At 48.7% G+C, this 21,224-nt stretch overlaps 1 protein-coding gene across 3 annotated transcripts in view; it reads left to right on the top strand.

Moving 5' to 3' along the window:
• Nucleotides 1–21,224, top strand: part of AMMECR1L (AMMECR1 like) — a 1,368,157-nt gene that overhangs the window by 590,065 nt on the left and 756,868 nt on the right. For all 3 annotated transcript variants that reach the window (XM_086944026.1, XM_086944025.1, XM_086944024.1), the window contains one exon: nt 20,615–20,729. In XM_086944026.1, the coding sequence (XP_086800152.1) occupies nt 20,615–20,729 (115 nt within the window). The remainder of the gene's footprint in view (nt 1–20,614; nt 20,730–21,224) is intronic.

Genomic DNA, 21,224 nt, shown 5'->3' with positions numbered 1-21,224 from the left:
TCATATGTGAGATTCTGCTTGGCACACGCAGCCTTAAGGATGGCTTCCTTCTCCACAAAGAAGTGAACTCTGGTAAGGATGTCCGGCAGAACTCCTGGTCGCCCAGCCGGGCCCGACACCCGATGGACCGATCCAGGGTTGGCGGTGAGGCGTTCTCATCTCCCCAGACCTCATGCAGCAGCTGAGCCACATATGTTAGAGTGTCCTTCACCTCCGCTCCGAGAGGAATCCCCCGTATGTGTAGGTTGTTCCGACGGCTCCGATTCGCCAAATCCTCTGGCTTTAATTGTAGCTTGATATGCTGCTCTTCCAGGGTAGCCAGATGCTGCCATATCTGCTCCTGTTCTTCCGTGCGGGTATCAACAGTGCTTTCGAGGCTATCTACTCGGTCACCTAAATCCGTCACTTCTTTTCGCAGCTCTTTGACGCAAGAGTACACTTCAGTGTGAAGGGAGCCTATTTTCATTTTTAATTCCTCCATAAAAGGGGTCATAAATGCTTGCGTGACTGGTGGCGAGTCCCCCCGGGCAAAGGCGGGACTCATTCGAGGCAGGTGTATTCGTCTTGCCCCACATGGCTACCACAGAGTTGTCCTCGGGGATCGCCCCTGATGTGTCCTTACTCCCCTTAAAGCAAGTCATCGTTGGGCAGGAGGAACTCCACAGCAGGCCCGCTGTCCGGAGCACCAATGGCCCACCACTGCGCACACCAAGGTAAACAGCAGAGAAGAGGAGCTTAAGGTATCAACTATAGAGGCCCCCGGCCAGCCAAGCCTTCACCAGCCAGAAGCTGCAACCACAAACAGAGGCAGGTAGGAGATACCACCAGTCCCGCAGTTCCCTGGCGAGGTACCAGCGGGTGTCCAAGGGGCCCCCCACCATCCTCTCCGGACCCCTCAGCCCCGGCTCTGGCCCACTCAGAGGGCCCCTTTCTAGGGCCGCAATGACAGCACAGGATGCATCGAGCCAAGATCAAGGTGCGAGCTTGTCCCACGGCGCACCGAAGGTCGGTGGGCCACGGGAATGCTATGTCCAGAGGGAGGCTACGGAGACCCCGAACGGCAGGCGAACAGCGTGGCAGTAAAGCCAGCCCCTCTCTAAGTGTTGCGACAGACACGGGGGACCTCAGCACCTCCAGTGTGTCCCCAGGCGGGAGTCATCATTAGGTAGCTGCCGCCGTGTAGGCTGCCAAGATGACAGATCGCCCCCACGCGACAGTAAGGGATGACGGGCGCGCCTACAGGCAATCTTAGCTCTCCAGCTTGCCCGGGCCTGCAGGCTGAACCCAGGCCATCAGTCTCTGCTCCCACCAGCCGCAGTCGGGCCGGCCACCGACACCAGCATTCAGGCGGGCTGCTCGGGGTGAGCGCCGGGCCTCCCAGTGCACGGCCTGCCCACAATCCCGACTCACCCCCGACAGCACTGGTCACCAGGCACGTGGATCATTGGGGATGGCAGCCCCTGCTTCAATTATGCAGCAGGTCCTTCACGTTATGTTCTAAAACCATGCAGGCAGGGGTCCCTCTCTCTCATCCCAGGCCCCCTCCACGCCAGCATCCAGAGAGGGTCCCCAAATGGCCCCAGTCCAAGAGCGGCCAACAGTCACAGAGGGGCCCCAGCTCCCCACTCAACGCCAAGTAAAGGATGTGTCCTGGAGTCCCCAACCGAATCGCATCTCCTGTGCACACGGGGCCAGGTCTCCCCGCTGCAGGGCGGCCGGGTCTGTCCGATCAAAATGGCGGGCCTCCTCCGCTCCTCAAGAGAAGATGATGACGGGTGCGCTGACAGGCCACCAAACCTCAGTCCTCGTGGCTCCCGCAAGCCAAGCAGGGGTCCTCCGCCTCCGCCGCCATCTCCCCTCACCTCCAGCGAACCGATCTCCGGGGCTGGCAAACAATAGCCTACCACGGCGGCTGAGCTCTCCAGCGCCCAGCTCCAAGGCGGCTCCCGCACCTCCCCAGCAGCACCGGCCAAACACGCCGCCAGGGACAGCTACCTCCGCATTCATGTCGCCGCAGCCTCTTTTTCCAGCAAGTCATGGTCTGTCCAGCACCCGCTCCGCTTGAGTGCCGCCTCCGGTTCACCGCCTCTCCGCCCTGCTAGCCAGCAGGGCCCAGGGGCCCCGAGCCACACCAGACACAGGAAGGCCTCAGACCCGCAAGATGGCGACCGGGTCGCACCGGGAGCAGCCACTCGCCAACAGGTAAATTTGTTTCCTCACCGGTTCGGGGTCCACTGGAGCCCCCCGCAAGCTCCCAGAGACGTCCACCATACAGGGGGCTCGGTCCGTGCCCCCTCACCGCTGTCAGGCTGCTTAAATCACGCTGATAACGTTGGTGGCAGACCAGAGCTCCCGCAACACACGTCTCACTCCATTGCTGTTCAGGCTACGCCCCCCTGGGTGACTTTTTTGTTGGTGCCCAGGCCGAATTGTGATCCCAATCCTACGCTGCTGCTACCATATGTTAGGCGATTATCATTCAGCTAGGCAGTCCATTGTAGGGCAGGCAGACAGTCCATCAGCATGCACACTACTGTCCTCACCTGTCCTAGCCCACCTGTGTCCATTTGACAAGTTTCACATACTCATCCGAATTGCAGTATTAATCTGGTTAAGCGATGTGCATGCTCCAATTGTTCCATTGACTTTTCAAGGGGCAGAGTGCGCAAAAGCAAGAAAACTCGGAATCCATTGCATTTTTCTCTAACAGAACTTTGGGATGGAGAAATTTAGACAGACTTGAGGTTTGGATGAAAAACTGATTCTACTGTTGTGGGTTTAATCCTTTGCAGTATAAAACGATTTGAAAATACCAAAAGGCCCCCTTTGGGCAGCGAGTACTCTACAAACGTCAATGATTTCCACCTACCAACAATTAATTAAATTTCCCTGCCCTTAAGTTCAGAGTTGAATATCTTTAGTTTAGTTGCCCATTAAAAAATTAACTCCAGCATCAGTTTTGTAATCTGCAACCTTGTTTACATGCCTTTAATTGTGTGCATGAATATTGCTTTTTCTAATTTTTGAGAGATTATTGTGGACAAGGGGTGTCCACTATAGGTTCAGAAGGGCCAGTTTGAGTTTAGATTTTCTAGCTATTAACATGAGGTAAATGTGCAAGCTAATTATCTGAATCAAATTCTGTGAGAGTGGTCGCGAATGTGTGTGAGTTTTTTATGTGATGGGTGAATATGTGTGTATAAACTTGTTTAGTCTGGGAAGATAAGCTCACAACCACGCCGGGTCTGTATGAACCAGAGGCTGCATAAGTCCACACTACAGAGTTTGGCAGACTGAGGGTGAGAGGCAGATGATTTGCAGAACACAAGATTAAGATGCTCCAGGCATGGGAGTGCAGGCAGTCAATGAATACTGCAGGTGAGAAAGCAAGAGGTGGGGGAGGGTGTTCAAGCATTTCAAGCATATATACTAGTGGGTCAACAGACTGTGGATAATAAACAGGTTTCCTTGGCACTGTAAATGAGGTGTTGAATAAAATCTCATGGATTTTGAGACACAGAAGAAGATGGCCAAGAAAAACTAAGGGAAATGAGTGGCTTTAAAAATAATGGTCTTTAAAATAACGCACACTCTCATGATATGTACTGACTTTAAGGTTTATGACTAGTGTGTTTGTATCCAGGTGTAACCTGGTCACATTCTGTCATTCTGGGCCAGTATTACAGCCAGAGCCTATTGTTTGAGGAAGTCAGGCTGAGCATAAAGTCAAGACTGCACATAAAGTCCAGACAGCGCATAAAGTCTTTTGTTGGTGATCCATTATTTTGGAAAGAAGAGAATCAGGTGTGGAACCTTCTTTGTTTTTTGCACCTTCCATATGAAGCTCTTTTCTGAAACCAAAATGTTGTTTCCCAATGTCTACGCTTTTACTATCTGGAGGCAATGTTGTAGGGAACACCCAAATGGTAGAAAATTGTACTAACCTCGCTTTTGTATCGACACAACTCGGTTACATGCATTTGTCTGTTGAATAGTAGTATTGTCAGTGGAGTATTGCCTTTGTTTGGTTTCAATGTCTGATGACTTCTGAACCCTTCTGTAGTCTAGGTGGTAGAGTCGGATTGTCCATAAAGGGAAGAAGAGGATAATATCAATTCTAGAGTGCCTCTAGTTATGCCAAACCTCTCCCTACTAAGCATGTTATGTATACTGTATGCATTGCTGTATTTGTATGCAATACAGTCCACAGAGACCCAGGTTTCACCAGTCTTTGCTCTGTAATCATATCTACAGTGAGGTGGGGTGAAACTAAAATGACACATGTTGAGCTGGTGTCACCAGATAATCGGATTGGTGGGCCGGTAATGCGAGTCTCATATGCAAAGTAAGGATCTCCCAACGGATTCTGGCTTAACCATTTTCCTCCCAAATCCCCTCCTACCACCACCACCATTGTAAGGAGTATCTGTTTCGGTTTGAGGAAGAATGCCTGGGCTAATAGGATTGGTATATTTATGAATATGTGAAGGGACCTGGGCAAGGCTATCGTTTATTTATAGCAATTTGCCCTGTCCTAGAGACAGGGTAGACATTCCATCTTTCTGCTTCCACTATGAGCTTTTCTAGAGCTCTGCCATTGTTCATGCAAATGATTTCATCTGCACCCATGCAGATAGGAATACACAGTTTTTCACTGAGTCAGATCTCCATTGTAGTGTAAGTTAACAGCTTCTATTAAACGTAGCATTGAATGCAGAAAGATCTCAGACTAATCCTGAGCATGTCGCAAATCTGATCACTTTTGTAGTTATGAAATAAATATTGTTTGAGGAATGTTGTACCTATAGTACTATATCATCCTCATAAAGAGAGGTAGGTAGTGGATGACCCCTTATAAATATGACCCTGAGCGAGTGAGATTCCAGTGGCATGCATGCCAGTTCAAAAAGAGGAGGTGATGGATGGCATTACTGCCTTTTGCTAGTTTCCAATACTAAAGGTTTCATTATTAATCTATTTAACCCTAACCTGTAATGTGTGAGATGTATATAACAGTTAGATCAGTTTAAGTGAGACCTATACCATTCCTTACCTACTTAACACCAATAACAAAAAAGACCATTCTAGGGAGTTGATAGCCTTTTCGACGTCCAGCAGGACTGCTGCTATGGGCAGAGTTTTTCTGATGTGTTAAAGAGTCACAGTGAGTTTCCGAAGACTGCATGGTAGATCTTCTCTGAGGTATGATACTGGATTGGTTTTGCAGCACCATGTGGGGAAATACCTGTAATAGCCTATTTGTCATATTTTTAGCCATGACTTTCTTTTCAGCATTAAGAAGTGATAATTTGTTAGTGCGATGAATAATGTATTATTTTAATTTCAACAAGCTTTATTCGAATTCACTCAAAATTCATAAAAGCATACAGAATAAAAATACAATAAAAAGAGACATCATTTGTAATCATTACAGAATCACTATCTGTACGAAATTGACAACAAACCATAAAACCAATAAAAGCATTTTTTACAATTCATCGCATACTACCCCTAGCAGCTTTGGTACATGGCGTAATCATAACAATTTCAGTTAATTAAATAAATTAATTAGACAGGGAACCAGGTCTATGCCTTAAAATAAGGGAAATCGGTTGTGGGTGGGTATATGCTTGCTCGTTCCAAGACCACTACTGCCAGTCCCAAGGTTATTATGTTTGTGTGATCTTGCATGAGGCATGTATGTAGTCCTTGGGTAAAAGTCCTGCAGTTCCCATGTTCCGATTGAGCCATCACCCCTCTGTGGCTGCCAACTTCGGAGGTGTTGGGTGACTCGAGGATCTCTAAAGTTAACCAAAACCAGGTCTCCTGATATATCCTTGGGGATAGATCCCAACCACCCTACCCTTCTAACATTCAGGATTGTCCCATCGATATTGGGTGGTAGGGGTCTGTTCTTTGTCAACCAGAAAGACACCTTGTTTACCAGGTCTACTGGTCTTTCAATTTTATTGTGACTGAGCTCGGGGACGCCCAAGAGGATAGATACAAAGGGTGCTGCCTCAGGTGGTAGGTCTATGTGTTTAGCCCTTCTTTTCATGATACCGTGGTTTTGGAACTTTCCCTTTTTCGGCGTGGTTGGTTTAATCTGCCCATCTCTAGGTACAGGATTCAGGGACATTGGGGGGTTTGATATGACAGCTGTGTTAGGTGTATTGGGGGCAAGTGCTTGAGTCCTTATGATATTTCTTTTGACAGGGAAAGAAGGGATATCAGTAGTCGCCGGGGTCTCAACTCGATTCTTATTTTCAGTATTTTTTATAAAAGTTAGGTTAGCCCTAGTGTTTTCCTCTATGGAGCAGAGCTTTTCCCCTATAGCCTCAATTTTTTTTAGCAGTGGGGACAACAAAGACCTGACCAGGAGCTCAATCTGGGCCAATAGTTCAGGTGGTGTAGTCAGCTCCGGATTTGGGCGTACCTCGGATGTTATATGGGTATTGTTAGTGCCTAGAAGGGGGCTTTGGTGCAGTCTTTGCATTTTAGCTAATCTTCCCCTCTGTTTAGGCCCTTTGCGCTTTCTATTTAGACAGTGTGCTTGAACATTTGCAGGTTGTTGTATGGAGTCTGTGGGTGTTGGTTACAGAGGAGTACCAGGATGACTTATGTGTAGTTGTAATGTGGTAGCAGAAAGGGGGCTAATGTTTCGCACTGCACCTACAGGAGTATTTGTTAGGTTATTCCCAATACCGACGTTGGTATACCCAGTCTTACAAAGCAGATTTAGTTCATCCAGTAATGAAAAATTTCCTGTTTGGTCTAGTGGTTCCATAGCTGAGTGGTTGGTAGGTGTAGATTCTATACTGACACACTTTTCTGCTCTTTCAATAGCAGACTTGATGGACGAGGTGTTCCTAATTAAATAATTGTCCAAAGTCCCTTTTCGTTGCCCCCCCTGATGGATGTTATTCGTGTGAAGCCCGTTATCTGTCATAGTGTGGGTAACTATATGGGGATATATGAATATGACAGAGGGCTAGGCAAAAAACGCATGTACACCAATGTTCTGACGACAGGGAGGAAAAAGGGGTAGACTGGTAGAGAATGCCGATGAAAGTTTGATGGCAGTCACAGTTATAGAATAATTAGAACACTGTTTACCTCACAATGAGCAAGGGGCAAAAATCAAAAGGGGGGAGCCCGTCCCATCCTCCTCGTGCCTCTGAGGGCCACAGAGGGCCCGCCCTTTGCCCGGGCTTCGCACGGCGTCCGCGACGCGGAGGGAGCTTCCTCAATTTGAGCGCCTCCGGGCGCGCTGTTCCTGTGGATGTGTGGCCGGGACCGGAACTTCACCCAAGGCTTGCTGGGAGCTGTAGTTCCCCCCAACTGCGGCCGTGGGGCTGGAAACTACGACGGAAGGGGGAACGAGCAGCGTCAGGGCCCCAGCAGCAGGTGAAAGAAGGTACGTGTGCCTGCTCCACTCCTCAGCCCGATGTAAGAAGAAAACGTCCCCGTATTATTACTTTGCCTGGTTTTAACCTCTTCTATGCTCATGACGAGCTCAGCTCGTCATGAGGCACATTGCAGCGGCACTCTTGACGAGCTGAGCTCGTCACGGCCGTTGGAACATTCACACGCGGGGATAATTACCCCACTGTGCTGAACGTTCGGAAACAAGTGTGGTTGTGACGATCTCCGCTCGTCACGAGTGCAGCTGCACTGTGCCTCATGACAAGTCGAGCTCGTCACAAGCACAGCGGCGCTGCGCGCGGCCCCCCTCCCCCCGCACAGCGGGTGGGAACACCACGCAGCGAAGGGGTTAATAGTGTGCTTATAACCGCTTTGCATATGGTTGGTTAGAACCCTTGTCTGTAAGCCTCATTGTACAATTCACTTGTGAGGCCGTCTTGTCTGCTGCCCAACCACTAGTCCATTCCATCACTGTGTCTATAATTTCTTCTCTTTGATGAGAATAGCATTGATTTGTTCTTATCTAGCCAGACCAGAACGACACTTTCTACGGATTTGGAGATCTGTGGTGGGGAGAGTGTTGTGTGTGAAATGTTATATTTTGAAAAGTATTCTACAAAGCATTCAAATATGTCTTTAGAATGAGATATTAATTTTTCACAGAAATTTCTCACATGTGAAAATATTATCTTGTCCCTGGGTCCATTGATGGTCCATGCTAAGATCCTACCCTTACCACCTCCCTCTACAAATCGCCTGGTTTGTGCATTCTTGCCCAGAAGTGGCACTTCCTGGTCAGCTGTGTGGGAAGTCTTGTATCGTGTCATTGACCTCCAATAATGTTTCATGTAAATGTAAATGTCAAGGTATTTGTAGAGCGCACTGTCACCAAGCGGTTTCCTGGCGCTATTACTCATACCGCTGTGGAACCCCTCCTGGCTTTCCCTGTGAAGTGTCCACTCCTGGGCACCCCCAGGGTGAAGCCAGGCATCCACAGCGCTGTTGGGGCCGGTGTGGAGGTTAAGCAAGCTATTGCCCAGAGTTGCAGCGTGGGACCCATGATTAGAATAGGCACCGAGGCGAGAAATCAGGTCCGAGGAATTATGAGCCCAAGACCCGCCAAGGCGGAAATTGAACCCTGGTCCCGGACCAGAACTCTGCATCAGGGTCTGCAGCTCTAACCATTGAGCCACACTCCTCATGAGCCTTCGTCCTCTTGTAATTTGATTTTTGGTCTAATAACTTTAAACAGTACCCCAGCACGGGCAAATTACCTTTCTAATGACTTCTTCTGGGTATTCTGAAAGCTTCCCCGAGAATGCATCCCACCCATTGCTTTCATAGGCTTTGTCGTTTGTAACGTACAGTTGCGTTCTTTCTAGTTGCTGGCTTTATTTGCTTAAGACTGTCCAGCTTGAATATGACCCTGCCGTGGAGCATTACCAGTTTACTGTATCTTTCTGAGTAATCGCTTTCTGTAAACAGGCCTTTAAATCTTGTTCTTGGGGGGCGTCTCCCAGATGGCGGCGAGATAGGACGTGCTTCCCTATCCTTCAGGCGCTGCCTGACATAAGCCTTGTTATATCTCCCCCACTGATGCCCATCCGCGCTGGACAGCGAGCGTGAAGGTGTCTCCTGCTATCCTAGCACCGGCGGTGGGCTTATTTGCAGGATCTGTGGTGGCTTTTGGACTCTGCCAGGGCTGTCCGGCCCCGGCCTTGCTGCAGCCCGGCGTGCCTAGCGGAGCACTGCTGCTGTGGATCTTCACGTCACCATGCCCCCGGCTGCATGGAGAGGTAGCCTGAGGCGCTCTCAGGGCAGCGATATGGCCGGATGAGTGGGGGCACGAACAGCAGCGATTGCAGGTGAGTGATCGATGCGGGGTCCGTGCAGCGGCCTCCATTTTGCTGAGCTGGAGGAGGCGGCCTGGCTGCGTTGCGCTGGATCCCTGAAGGCGGAGGAGCCCTGCGGTGACTAACCCAAGCAGGCTTCTACACGAGCGTGGTTATGAGCGGACCCCCAGTGACTCCTGAATACACCCGCACCATTGCTGATCGGGGCCGAGGTGTCTGGGGCCCAGGAGTGTTGAGGTGAGGAGCGGAGGGGTGGCGGACTGGCGCCCGGCCTCTGGCGCTGTGGATAGTCCATGTGTCGCGGACAGCGGCACGAGTGGGCCCTGCGGGCTGCGCATGATGGCGATTTTGAGTTAAGCGGACCCCCCCGGCCCCCCTTGCTGACTGCGAGGCCTGGTGCTGTGGAAGGCTCTCGCCAGCCGCAGGGCTTGTGGTGCCCGGTGGTGGGGACTGGAGGCAGAGGAGTAGCTTGGGCCCTTGAACTGTTTGCGAGGGGCTGGGCCCAGCTATAGAGGCTGCAGTGCTTGCTCTCTCTATGGTGGCCTCCCTGGAGGCGGTAGCGAGAGAAGGTGCCCCTCTACTGTGCGACTGCTTCAGGGGCCTTTGCCTGGAGCTGGGGGCCTTGTGGACTAAGCTTTTGGGAGCGGTAAGCCTGCCCTTGGTCGGAGGGTGGCGGCTCTCTGCCCCTGCCCTTGTCAGTGACTGCGCGACCCGGCGTGGTCGCTAATCTTGCGCAGTTGTCCAGGAGAGGCCTGGCCGCCCCACTGGGGGCTTCACTGTGAGCTTTGCTGGGAGGAGACCAGTGGCAGTGGGCCGTCGCCTGGCTTCAAGTTGTGTGACTCGGTCCGTGTGTCGGAGGACGGTGCGGCAGTGGGCAGTGATAGCGGTAGTGGGGTGTTCTGTTTTTTCCATCTGCAGGACGATTCCTGACTCTGAGAGCCCCCCTCCTCCTGCAGACTGAGGGGTCATTCTCCCTGTGATGGACTTTGCCGGCCACGTGAGCTTTTTCGTGTGGTGCCTGAGGGGAGACCTGGGATCGGCGGAGCAACAGACGACCTGGACTGGCTAGTAGAGGCCTGACTCAGCTGTAGCTAGCACGCACAGTGTTCTTCTGGTTGTGAGGTGTGGGGTTCCCCCTTCTTCTTTTTTTTCCTGTGTTCCCCCTTTTGAGACCTGGGCACCGGTCTTCCCTTGCTAGCCAGATTATTCACGAGGGGCTGCAGGCTTACGGTTCGCTGCCGTGGCTCGACGACCTGGGCCCGCCACATTTAGGCTTGAACTGTATTACCTCACGGAGTTCGACATTGCCCACCCTCTTTCTTACGCTCCAGCCTGGGTTGCCCTGCGGGGGATCGATCATCTGGCCATCTCTGACATCTCTTCCTGCTGCCCTGCCCTGGTTGTGCTCGGCCACGCATAGACCCCTGCTTGTGGCACCATGTCTTTCTCTAGGGGTAGAAAGGAGAAACCCTTGAAAGATCTCCTGCAAAAATCGTCGAGCCACTCTGCTTCTCAGTCGGAATCCAAAGCACCGCAACCCGACAACGATGATGCGCCGGCAACCAAAGCTTTTATGGTCGAACTGTTCACGGCCATAAAGGAAGACATTATGGAGCTTCGCTCCCAGCTTTCTTCAGACATCCGAGAAGTTCGGCGTGATGTGGATGCCATTGGAGAGTGGGTGGCGACCTTTAAGGAGCACGACTTAGGAAGAGAAGACGATCTCCACCAGCTCCAGCAGGATGTGATTCGCCTTACAGAACAGAATCTTGATCTCCATTCCCAAGCTGAGGACTTAGAAAACCGCTCCAGGCGTAATAACATCAGAATTTGGGCGGGAGACAACCTCCGGGCTTACGTCTGCGACCTCTTTCATCAGATCTTGGATAAGGACGAGGATCAGGAAATCCAGATGGATTGGGTTCACCGTGTAGGTCTACCACATGGTGCTAAAGCTCCCCCCGCCGGACATACTTGTCTGTGTCCACGATTTCCAACTTAAGGAGCGAATCCTTCGTAAAGCCCGAGATCTCAACCCTGTGCAGTTTCGGGGTCATCAGCCCGCACTTTACCAAGACATGGTGGCCTCCAGGCTGGTCAAGCGGAGTGACTTTAAGCCCATTACCACTCATCTCCGTGAACAAGGTATCCCCTACTCGTGGGGCCACCCATTTCGGCTCATCTTCAAGCACCACGGCAAACTCCTACAGATTCACTCTTTGGAGGCCGCTTATGATGTATTGGGGTTGTATTATTTGTTCCGGAAATGGGTTTTGCAGGATTTTTCGGGGATGTTTTTGGGGCTTCGCATCAGTTCTCAGGCAGGCATGGCAGGTACCCGGTCCACGGGAATTGACTCACACTGGTCCTGGTCATGTTGGATCTGGGCAGCTTGATGCCTTTTTGCTCCTCCCTTAGATTTTATGCGTAGGGATTTGAACATTGTAAGCTTGAATGTCAGAGGGCTAAACAACCCGGTTAAATGCTCTGCAATACTTTCTCTCTTAGAAAACGCGTAAGGTGATGTATGTCTGCTCCAGGAAACCCACCTGTTCTCCAAAGATACTAAGCGGATGAAGGATAAACGCTTTCCGGGGCAGCTGTGGTCCTCAGGTCCGGCTAAGAAAAATGGGGTTGCAATCCTTTTTTGCGCGCGCTCACATTGCAAGGTACTTTCAACTGTGAGAGATATCAAAGGCAGGTTTTTGGCTGTCCGCATACAATTGGGGGACACACAAATGACGGTAGGGTCTTTATATGCCCCGAACGAACGACAAGAACCCTTCCTGCATCTAGCCCTTTCTGAAGTTCTTGCCTATCCAGACGCAGCACTTTTAGTGGGAGGGAACCTGAATGTGGTGATGGATAGATCAGAGCAGCGATCACATCAGACGGAAGCACAGTATCACAGGGAGGGAGGTAATGGTTGATTTATTGTGGATTGAGTGATGTGTGGCACACTCAGTATCCTTATGTACGAGATTACACGTACTACTCCGCAGCGCACAAAACCTTTGCACGCTTAGATCACTTTTTGGCCACTCCCTCTCTCCTCTCACACTTACACGCAGCAGATATCACTCCCCGTTCCCTGTCAGACCATGCCCTCATTTCGGTGTTGCTCACATCCCATGGCAGGCGTTCCCCACCGCAGGGCTGGCGCCTCTGTGATTCCCTTCTGCACTCGGAGGAGGTCACTACTTGAATTCGGAATACTATAGTACACTACCTTGCAGACAACGACCAAGAGTGCTCTCCTCTTGCGGCGGTATGGGAAGCTTTGAAATTAGTAGTGCAGGGTGAATTCATCGCGGCGTCCTTTGCGCTGTTACGCAAAGAAAAGCGTGTAGAATTGGAGAGGGAGGTGGGAGCCCTAGAAGCGGTGCACAAGCGGACCGGAGCCCCGAGAGTCTGGAGGGAACTGAAAACGCGGCGGCGCATGCTGAAACACATAGACTTCGACAGGGCAGAGCATACCCTTCTGCGCCTACGCCATAAGTTTTATCTCAGCGGAGACAAAGGAGGGAGGATGTTGGGCACATAGGCTACGGGCACGAACACAGTTGTCAGCTATCCAATCCATCCGGGATCTAAAAGCGGTAGAGCATAACACCAACACTCTTATTGTCGATACCTTTCGCCAGTAATATCAATGCCTTTACACGGGGGATACTCGCCCGCAGGGCACGGAGGATTATTTCAATTCTTGCAATATTACTCCTCTATTTAAATCATCGGCTGACACTTTGGATGCCGCCATTCGAATAGAGAAGGTCATCTCAGCGATAGCATGATTGAAAGTGGCCAAATCCCCGGGTCCGGAAGTCTTCTCAGCACTGTTTTATAAAAACTTTTGCGTGGAGCTGGCTCCCCTTTTAACAAGACTTTTTAATTCCTTCCTCGATACTGGGGAGGTGATTCCCTCAATGTCTGAGGCAGCAATTGCTGTTATTCTTAGACCTGGAAAGGATCCTAAAGAATGTGGGTCGTACCTGCCAATTTCACTCCTTAACATCGATGCAAAGCTCTTCGCGAGCATATTGGCAGCGCGACTTTGCCCCTTGATGGATGGCCTTATTGACCCAGGCCAGTCCGGCTTTATTCCGACGCGGCAAGGAGGGGACAATACTAAGCGACTCCTTCACCTTATAGATTTGATACACCGGTCTCGCACTCAGGCCTTTTTGCTTTCAATCGACGCAGAGAAGGCCTTTCACTGCGTTGATTGGGAGTATTTAATTGCAGTCTTACGTGCCTTTGGATTCAGTGATAACCTTGTCCGATGGGTCCTGTGTCTCTATACAGCCCTTAAAGTGGCGGTGCGAGTGAACGGGTGTAAATCGGCCCTCTTCCCCATCTCCAGAGGTACGCGGCAGGGGTGTCCCATGTCCCCGCTGCTTTTTGCGCTCTATATGGAGCCTTTTGCCCAACGCATTCGATCGAACCCTGACGTTATAGGTATCAAATTCGGCGCTGACACACATAAAATTAGTATGTATGCGGATGATGTCATTCTGTCGCTTACACAACCCCATTCCACATTGCGGCACCTGTCAAGAGAGCTGCTTGCTTTTGGAAGTGTCGCAGGGTTTAAAGTTAACTTTTCAAAATCGCAAATTCTCAACATCTCTATTCCTGAAGTTGAGGTCCGTGACCTGCAACAGGATTTTGCCTTCCACTGGGTGCACACTGACATTACGTATCTGGGCGTTCGGCTAACCTCGTCAATCGCTAAAACAACTGCCCTCAATTATAAATTACTGGTGGATCAAACAACCAAGGCATTGTCTGATTGGTCCCGCCTCAACCTAGCGTGGTATGGGAGATTAGCGGCCGTGAAAATGACTGTGCTCCCACGCAGCGGCGGTTTTACCATTAGGGCGTTTGGGCGTTGCCCCACCTATAATTATCAGGCAATTTATTCGAGCGGCGCGTTAGTAAAAGTTTTATAAATTAACGCGCCGCTCAAATAAATTGCCCGGTAATTATTGCCCTGCGGCCGTGGTGTGTGTCATGGACATGGACAGTATGCACTGTCTGACACTGGGTGGCGCTGGACTGACTCTGTGCCGGCACAGTGCGCACTCACTGCGCATGTGGTGTTTGCCCGGCAGGGCTTCTTTAACTAGATAACTATGTGGTTTTAAAAAAACCACAGATTAGGGGTTTGCCTGCCTAATGCAACGCACCCCAGTGCTGAAAAAAAGAACGACGTTTTTTCAATGCTCAGCCCAATCCTGATGCTACTCTCTTTAGAGAGCAGCTCTCCTCTAAAGAGAGCAGCATCAGGATTGGCTACTACTGTGTCTCGGCAAGTTTGCAGCCATCAGTCTAGGCGCCAACGGGACCCCAGAGCAGAGATGGTGCGGACCCGGTCAAACGAAGACGAGGTAAGTTTTTTATTTTATTTATCCCCACCCCCTGGCCCCCACTGTGAGCGAGCCGTGACTGCAACTTAGCAGTATGAGCGTTTATCTTGGTAAGCCAGAAATAATATGAGGCTTAGGGACAGCCTACAACTGATCCACAACGCACAATGGTGTTCACTGTGTATTGACCTTACATCGCCTGACGGGGGAAAGGAAATTGTGCTCTCACGGAACCAAACTGGGCTCATTCGTGCCACAACTCGCCACAATTCTGTTAGTCTTTTAAATGTGGCCATTAACAACTAGTTTAGAACGCAGCCTCTTGTAGCTGTTTTTTTTTGTGCCGAGGGGCATAAACTATGTTTTATATTAACAAAGTCAATAACTTCAAAGTTATCAGCCAAGTGTCTTGTGTCATCTAATATTGATAATACGGGATAATACACATATTTGGAGCAAAAAGGGAACTCTTAACCTTTGGAGAAATCCCTTATTAAAACTTTTACCCACAACCAGGTAATGACATCACACTCGTTCACCTGCAGTCCAGGCCACATCCCGATGAAGCACTCACTGTGTAGGGATTCACAGTTCAGATAACCAATGCCCAGCACCTTCCCATCTGAATGATGCTCACTCCCCTATGACCCCCCCCCCCTCAGCCCCCCAACCCCCCCCCCCCCCACAACCTCCACAGACAGTTCGAATCACTGCAGCAGCCGCCACCTGAATCCTCGCAAAAGGAAAATCATGGGACCACGGGGAACCTATTCTGTGCTAACCCCTCTGGTTATCAGGTGAACGATGCTTCACATCCGTGAGGATGTATAGTTGCTGTTTATAGAAACGAAAGACCCCACTGCCAGCATCAGCTGACACAGACTACAATTTTCAAGGGGACCCCCAATAGGGACGAGTAAATGGTTAAAGATCACATCAGTCTACGTGACAGATCAAACCGCACTGTTATGGAAAAAAGGCAGGCAAACAAACAATTACGCTTTTAAATAGCCAACTACTACAGGTTAACCAGACGTATGAAAACATCTTGGTTGAAGTTTGTTAAAAAAAAACTCTTGCCATACTTTACAAACACAGACTGCGAGACCGTCCTTAATGTTACAAGGGGGAAGTCTACAGATTTTAACCATTGCGCTTGAAAAAGAAGAGGCTGGTAATTGCGCGAGTGACACGACATGGAAATAAATCACTTCCCTAAAAATTAAAACCATGACATGCAGGGAGGCCTCGCTGCAGCCAAATGGGAGACATACCGCTGTGCTGCTGGCAGGGCCGGTGAAGCTAAAACCGTGCTCTTGCTAAATACAGGGTTTAAATACTATGAACAAACGTTACGTGCACGTTATTCACCCTGGGCCATGACAGCCAGTTTTATGACCAAATTCTTTTGGGGCAATGACACGGAGGTTGAGATGAAAAAAATCCTCCTTGTAGCTAAAATGACAAAATTGTCTGCAAAAATGCAGTGCACATTGTAATTAGACAAAGTGGCTTCACAATAATAATTTATACATATGTAAACGCTCGAGTCTAGAGAGCAAGTTTAAGACATTTTTAAAGATTAAAATGTCTACAGAAGAAAGCCTGGATGTACGTCTTGTTACATTCGTGAATGTAATATAGGGTACCTTGTAGGTTCTTTCTCAAAAGGGTATCACGCGCGCGCTACGCCCCGCCACTTTCAAATGTCACCAGCCGCCACTGCTCTCACGTATCCTTTACATGTTTCAGATGCTCCCTGTGAGTCCACCTCCAGGCACCCTTCGGAAATTGCAGGGGCTCCTTAACAAATGATTGTGGGATAATAAAAAAACACGGCTCGCATTATCACTGGTCACCTCGCCGAAAGCTAGTGGCGGGATGGGCTTCCCGCTAGTGGGAGCTTATTACCAAGCATCTTGTCTCCACTACATCACGGAATGGAACAGGCCCTTGTCCAGCAAACACTGGGACTTTATGGACCAAACAGTGGCTGGCTGTAATATTTGGCGCAAACTCTGGCTCCCGCGCAAGCACAGAGCGTGGGGCTTATACTCCTCTCCGATTACTTCGCCAACTCTTAAGGCTAGGGATCAGCTAGCACGCCAGAGAGGCTGGACTACATTTCTCTCTCCTATGACCCCTATCATGGACAACCCTGACTTCCCGCCTGGTTGCGCATCCCCAGTTCTCCACCGTTGGAGAGAGGAGGGTTGTAAAAGGGTAGGCTCTCTTTTTTACTTAGATGGCTTGATCCCCTTCCCTCAACTGCGTAAGGATTATCATGACCTGCCAGAATCGGATGCTTTCCATTACTCACAGCTTGCACAGTGGGTGGCCCAACCCTCCAATTTCACTCTTATGTCCCGTCCCTTGACTACCTTTGAAAAGTGGCTGGTCTGTAAAAAGGATGACCGTAGACATATCTGAGCTTTACGCCATGATCATTGCACGCCCCAAGAAGCAGCGCACAAAGGCGCAGGTCCGTTGGGAGACTGAATTAGGGCGGCCTTTAATGCAAAAAGAATGAGAGCACGTCTTTTATCGGGCACACTACACTGCTTCCAACACTGTGGGCGCGGAATCTGCCTATAAAGTAGTCACTTATTGGTACTATACCCCAGCGCGCATCAAATCTTGGGATGGAGCTAAGTCAGACCTCTACTGGTGGGGGTGTTGTCTTACTGGCACCTAGGTACATTTACTGCGGCACTGCCCAAAACTAGTGCAGTATTGGGCAACGGTTCTTGATGACCTTGACACTGCAATTCAGATTACATTCCCACGAGCACCTGAACACACGTTATTGGGACTCCCCCATCCTAAATCCTTCCATTTACGGTTGCTGAGGGCTAAGCAGATAGCCCTAGCGTTGCTTGTGGCGAGGCAGGTATTACTGGCGCATTGGGGATCCTCGACAACCCCAGACCCTCGAGATTGGATTCAGAGGCTTTGGCACCTCTTGGTGATTGACGGGAAGGGTTCAGAATAAGTGAAACTATGGGCCCAATTCTTGCAACTCCTTACCAAAGAAATGAGGGAAGTCACGTGCCTGAAATACCTGTAAATCCTACAACTCGTTCCTCTAGAGCCACCAGGGGCCACCAAAACTTAATCTGACAGATACTAGCCTGGGACTGCCTTTTAGGGTGAGGTAGAACTGGTGGCTAAGAACTGAAGCGGAGAAGGGTGGGGGTGGGGAGGATAGGGGGAGGGGGGGGTTTAGTTGTTTGTATATTTCTTAGTTTCTTTTGTTCTATAAAAGTGGTATCTGAGCCAGGTGCCTTATCTTTGCGTGGTGGTCTGAATGTTATCGCGGGGTCGCCCTCTGGGATGTAGACCTAAACGCTGTGTATAGATCATAAGATTACGCTCTGCCGGCGTCTTGATGTAGGCAGCTAAGCTGTGTATAATGATATGCTTTTACCACGCAATAAAACATGCTTGATTCTAAATTTTGTTCTTATCTTGTCACATTTGCTGTGTATTCAAGGACAGAGGTCAAATGTCAGGCTCTGTCTTCCGAGGGAGCTTGGTGTTTTCTTTTCTTTCTCTGACTCCAATGTGAGTGAATTTATGTGGCAATCCTGCTGTGAAACTAAATGTTTTCTCCTAGCACACAACAAAAATGAACTGTTCTGATATTTCAGAATATACCAGCTGATAAGTAGCCACTAGACTTGCCCTGGACTTCGCTGGTGTGGCCCGGGAGATCGAGTCCTAGCCCCCAAGAGGTGCCTAACAGCTCCTGGACCATTGGCTGGTGATAGAGTGTACTGTCTCTCCCTATAGAACTGCAATTTGCAATCCAAAGGCAAAAGATAATAGTTTTTGTTCACAGAGTCCGAGGCTCATAAACTACTGCTACTTGGCGATTCGTGGGTAGCCTTGAATACAGTCAAGAACCAAGACTTCACTAGACCGCTGGACTTCGCATGTCTGGCGACGTCGAGCCTAGCGCTGGCCTCAAGCTGCAGTGGTCCCTGCCGACCTCGCTGTGGACAAGAAAACGAACCAGAAAAGTTTCTAAGTGCAAAGAGAAAATCTTGACTGAGACCAACCCGGAGCCCGCATCCAACTCCTACTTCCAACTTGATTGGCCTGAAACTTTGACTTTTGCTCAGACCCTCATATTTCGGGCTTCATGACTACTAATAAAAATAAAAAGCAGTGATTTATAATCTTTTATAAGCTTTTGAAAGTGAAAAGCATTGATTTACGAAAATCATTCACAAATCATAATTCAGTTTTCCTTCATCTGACTTTTGTCATTTTGGTGTCTCGACTGTAGTGTCCCCCAGGGGTATGTCTTATCCCCTGCCCTATTCAATACATACCTTCAGCCCTTGTTAGACCTTTTCCTTGGGTTTGTTCCTAACCATGCTCATTTAATCTATATAAGCATAAGCAAGACAAAGATGAGGAAAATAGAATGTCACAGCTGCTTCTGAAGAGCATTCATTCGACCAGAAAAGGTGGCCATGTTGAGAGTAGAATTTGTTTTGTTGAAAGCTGTTGGAATAATACTCAAATCACCTAGGCCGAGCACATGGAACTCAGGCAGCCATTCTTTGGACTTTTTAATCCCAGCTCATCCAAATATTTGGCAGAAAAGTGTTCCCTATTTTATAATATGTAGATGAGATCCTTGTGTCCCGTGCGGCTATAGGCTTACATTTACTAATTAAAGGGGAACCATTCAGGAATACCCTAAATGTGCATCTGTTAGCCAATGGGCTCTTCACACCAACTCTGGGTGATTCACATTTGCTTCAAGATCAGGGCATATAGCCCCCGGCACAATGAAGACCTTGTGTAATAGGCAATGCTAATGATATATCATCTCTGGCAGTAGATTCAGAGGTGAAGATGCTGTCCCGCATCGTGCCCTCTACAAGGATTCCTCACTGCCTCAGGCCTCAAATCAGCTCACTCATTAAACAACATCATCCTTTGAGGGACTTCTTTATTTTCCCAAAGATTCTTTTTTGGGGTTTTGCCAGCAGTCCTAATCAGCAGTTCTAGGCAACAATATGGCTTTTTTTAAAACTTTTCCCCTTCTCACATTGATTTTATAAACATTTAAAAGTAGTGCCACACTGCTAAGGGGGAAATAAGCGCGTAGATTGTCAGTACAACCGATGGTATTGCCATAGAGCTCTGACTGAAGGTGTGCATAAGGTACATTTCAGAGAGAGTGAGATTCTAGAGCGAGGGGTTAAACTGCAGGTTGCTCAGGGAACTTCAAGGATAAGTTTTACTGGCAATTGTTCCTCAAAGAAAAGCTGCTGAATGCATGAACATGCTTTGACATTTCTACAACCCCATAAACTATACTGAATAAAACTACGGTGCATTCTATCAATTTAAAAATCATACCTTTAAATTGAAAACGAAATAAATAAAATTCAATAGATTATGAGGTTCTACAGCAAAATAGAATACATGTATTCTTTGTTCTTCATTAAAACCGTTTTTGACCCGTTCAGCCGTGAGCGCATGCTCTCCTATCATAAGCTTTCACTCAAACAAAGTTGTCTTGCTGTTTCTACAGAGCAGTTGTACAATCGTTTATAGAGTTGCTTTGGTGGGAGGTGTCTCTGATAACCTTCTACTGATCATACAGGGCCTTACTCATCACCCAGTTCTTTAAGCTCTTTCCTGTTTTGTGGAGCAGCTGTGCTCTTGTAGCTGGGTTTGCTTGCTGTACCAAATTAACACAACTTCTGACAGACTTTTCACTGGGGCAGTGCTCATGTATTCTTGCCAGGATTTTTAATTAAATAGTACAAAATGTATTTCGAGAGTCTTTTGGCGAAATAGGAGTATGTGAAATGACAATTGGGGTGAAGCTTTAACAACGCTGATGTGCGGTCAAGTCTGGGTTACATTCTTGAGATGTCTGATTCCATGAAGGTGTAATACAGTTGTCAATCTTCTTCCATCTTCACCCCATTTGTTTTGCAGTGCCCTTAAAGACAGCCGCTTCCCACCCCTGACTCGTGAGGAGCTGCCAAAGCTTTTCTGCTCAGTGTCACTCCTCACCAACTTCGAGGATGCAAGTGACTACCTGGACTGGGAGGTGAGCAATTCTGTTTCTGTACTGCCCTTTTCTGCTGGTTTATCAACATTTGTTGGATTGAGACTCAATCCTTTTATTTTGGTGACTAGAAGGATGGGTCTCAAATGGTTATATTTTTTATAAATTGGAGATTTTCATAATTACAACGTTTTTGTTTACAGGAGCAAAATTATGACCAGGTGTGCACGTGGTAGCTTGCATTGCATTACCTAAATAAGTATTGTTAATGATCTGGAGACACAGATTTGACCGTTTTTAATTGTTCTCACATACTGATCTTTTAATAGTGAAGCCAGTTGCAAAGCTTTCAATTTACAGCCCGTTTTGCTGATTTTCTTGGCAGTAGTGTTACATGAAGCTTACTTCCAGCTGTCCAACTTAGTACATAGTTTCCTTTTGTTTTATATGGGTAGCTTGGGATCAGAGTATAAGCCCTGTCATTGCATTCTCCCACTTTAGTTAAAAAAAAATATATATATTTTATTAGTTTTCAGT

The sequence above is a fragment of the Lissotriton vulgaris genome, chromosome 11, assembly GCF_964263255.1.
Source record: "Lissotriton vulgaris chromosome 11, aLisVul1.2, whole genome shotgun sequence".
NCBI lineage: Eukaryota > Metazoa > Chordata > Amphibia > Caudata > Salamandridae > Lissotriton > Lissotriton vulgaris.
This window is presented reverse-complemented; position numbering and strand designations above follow the sequence as displayed.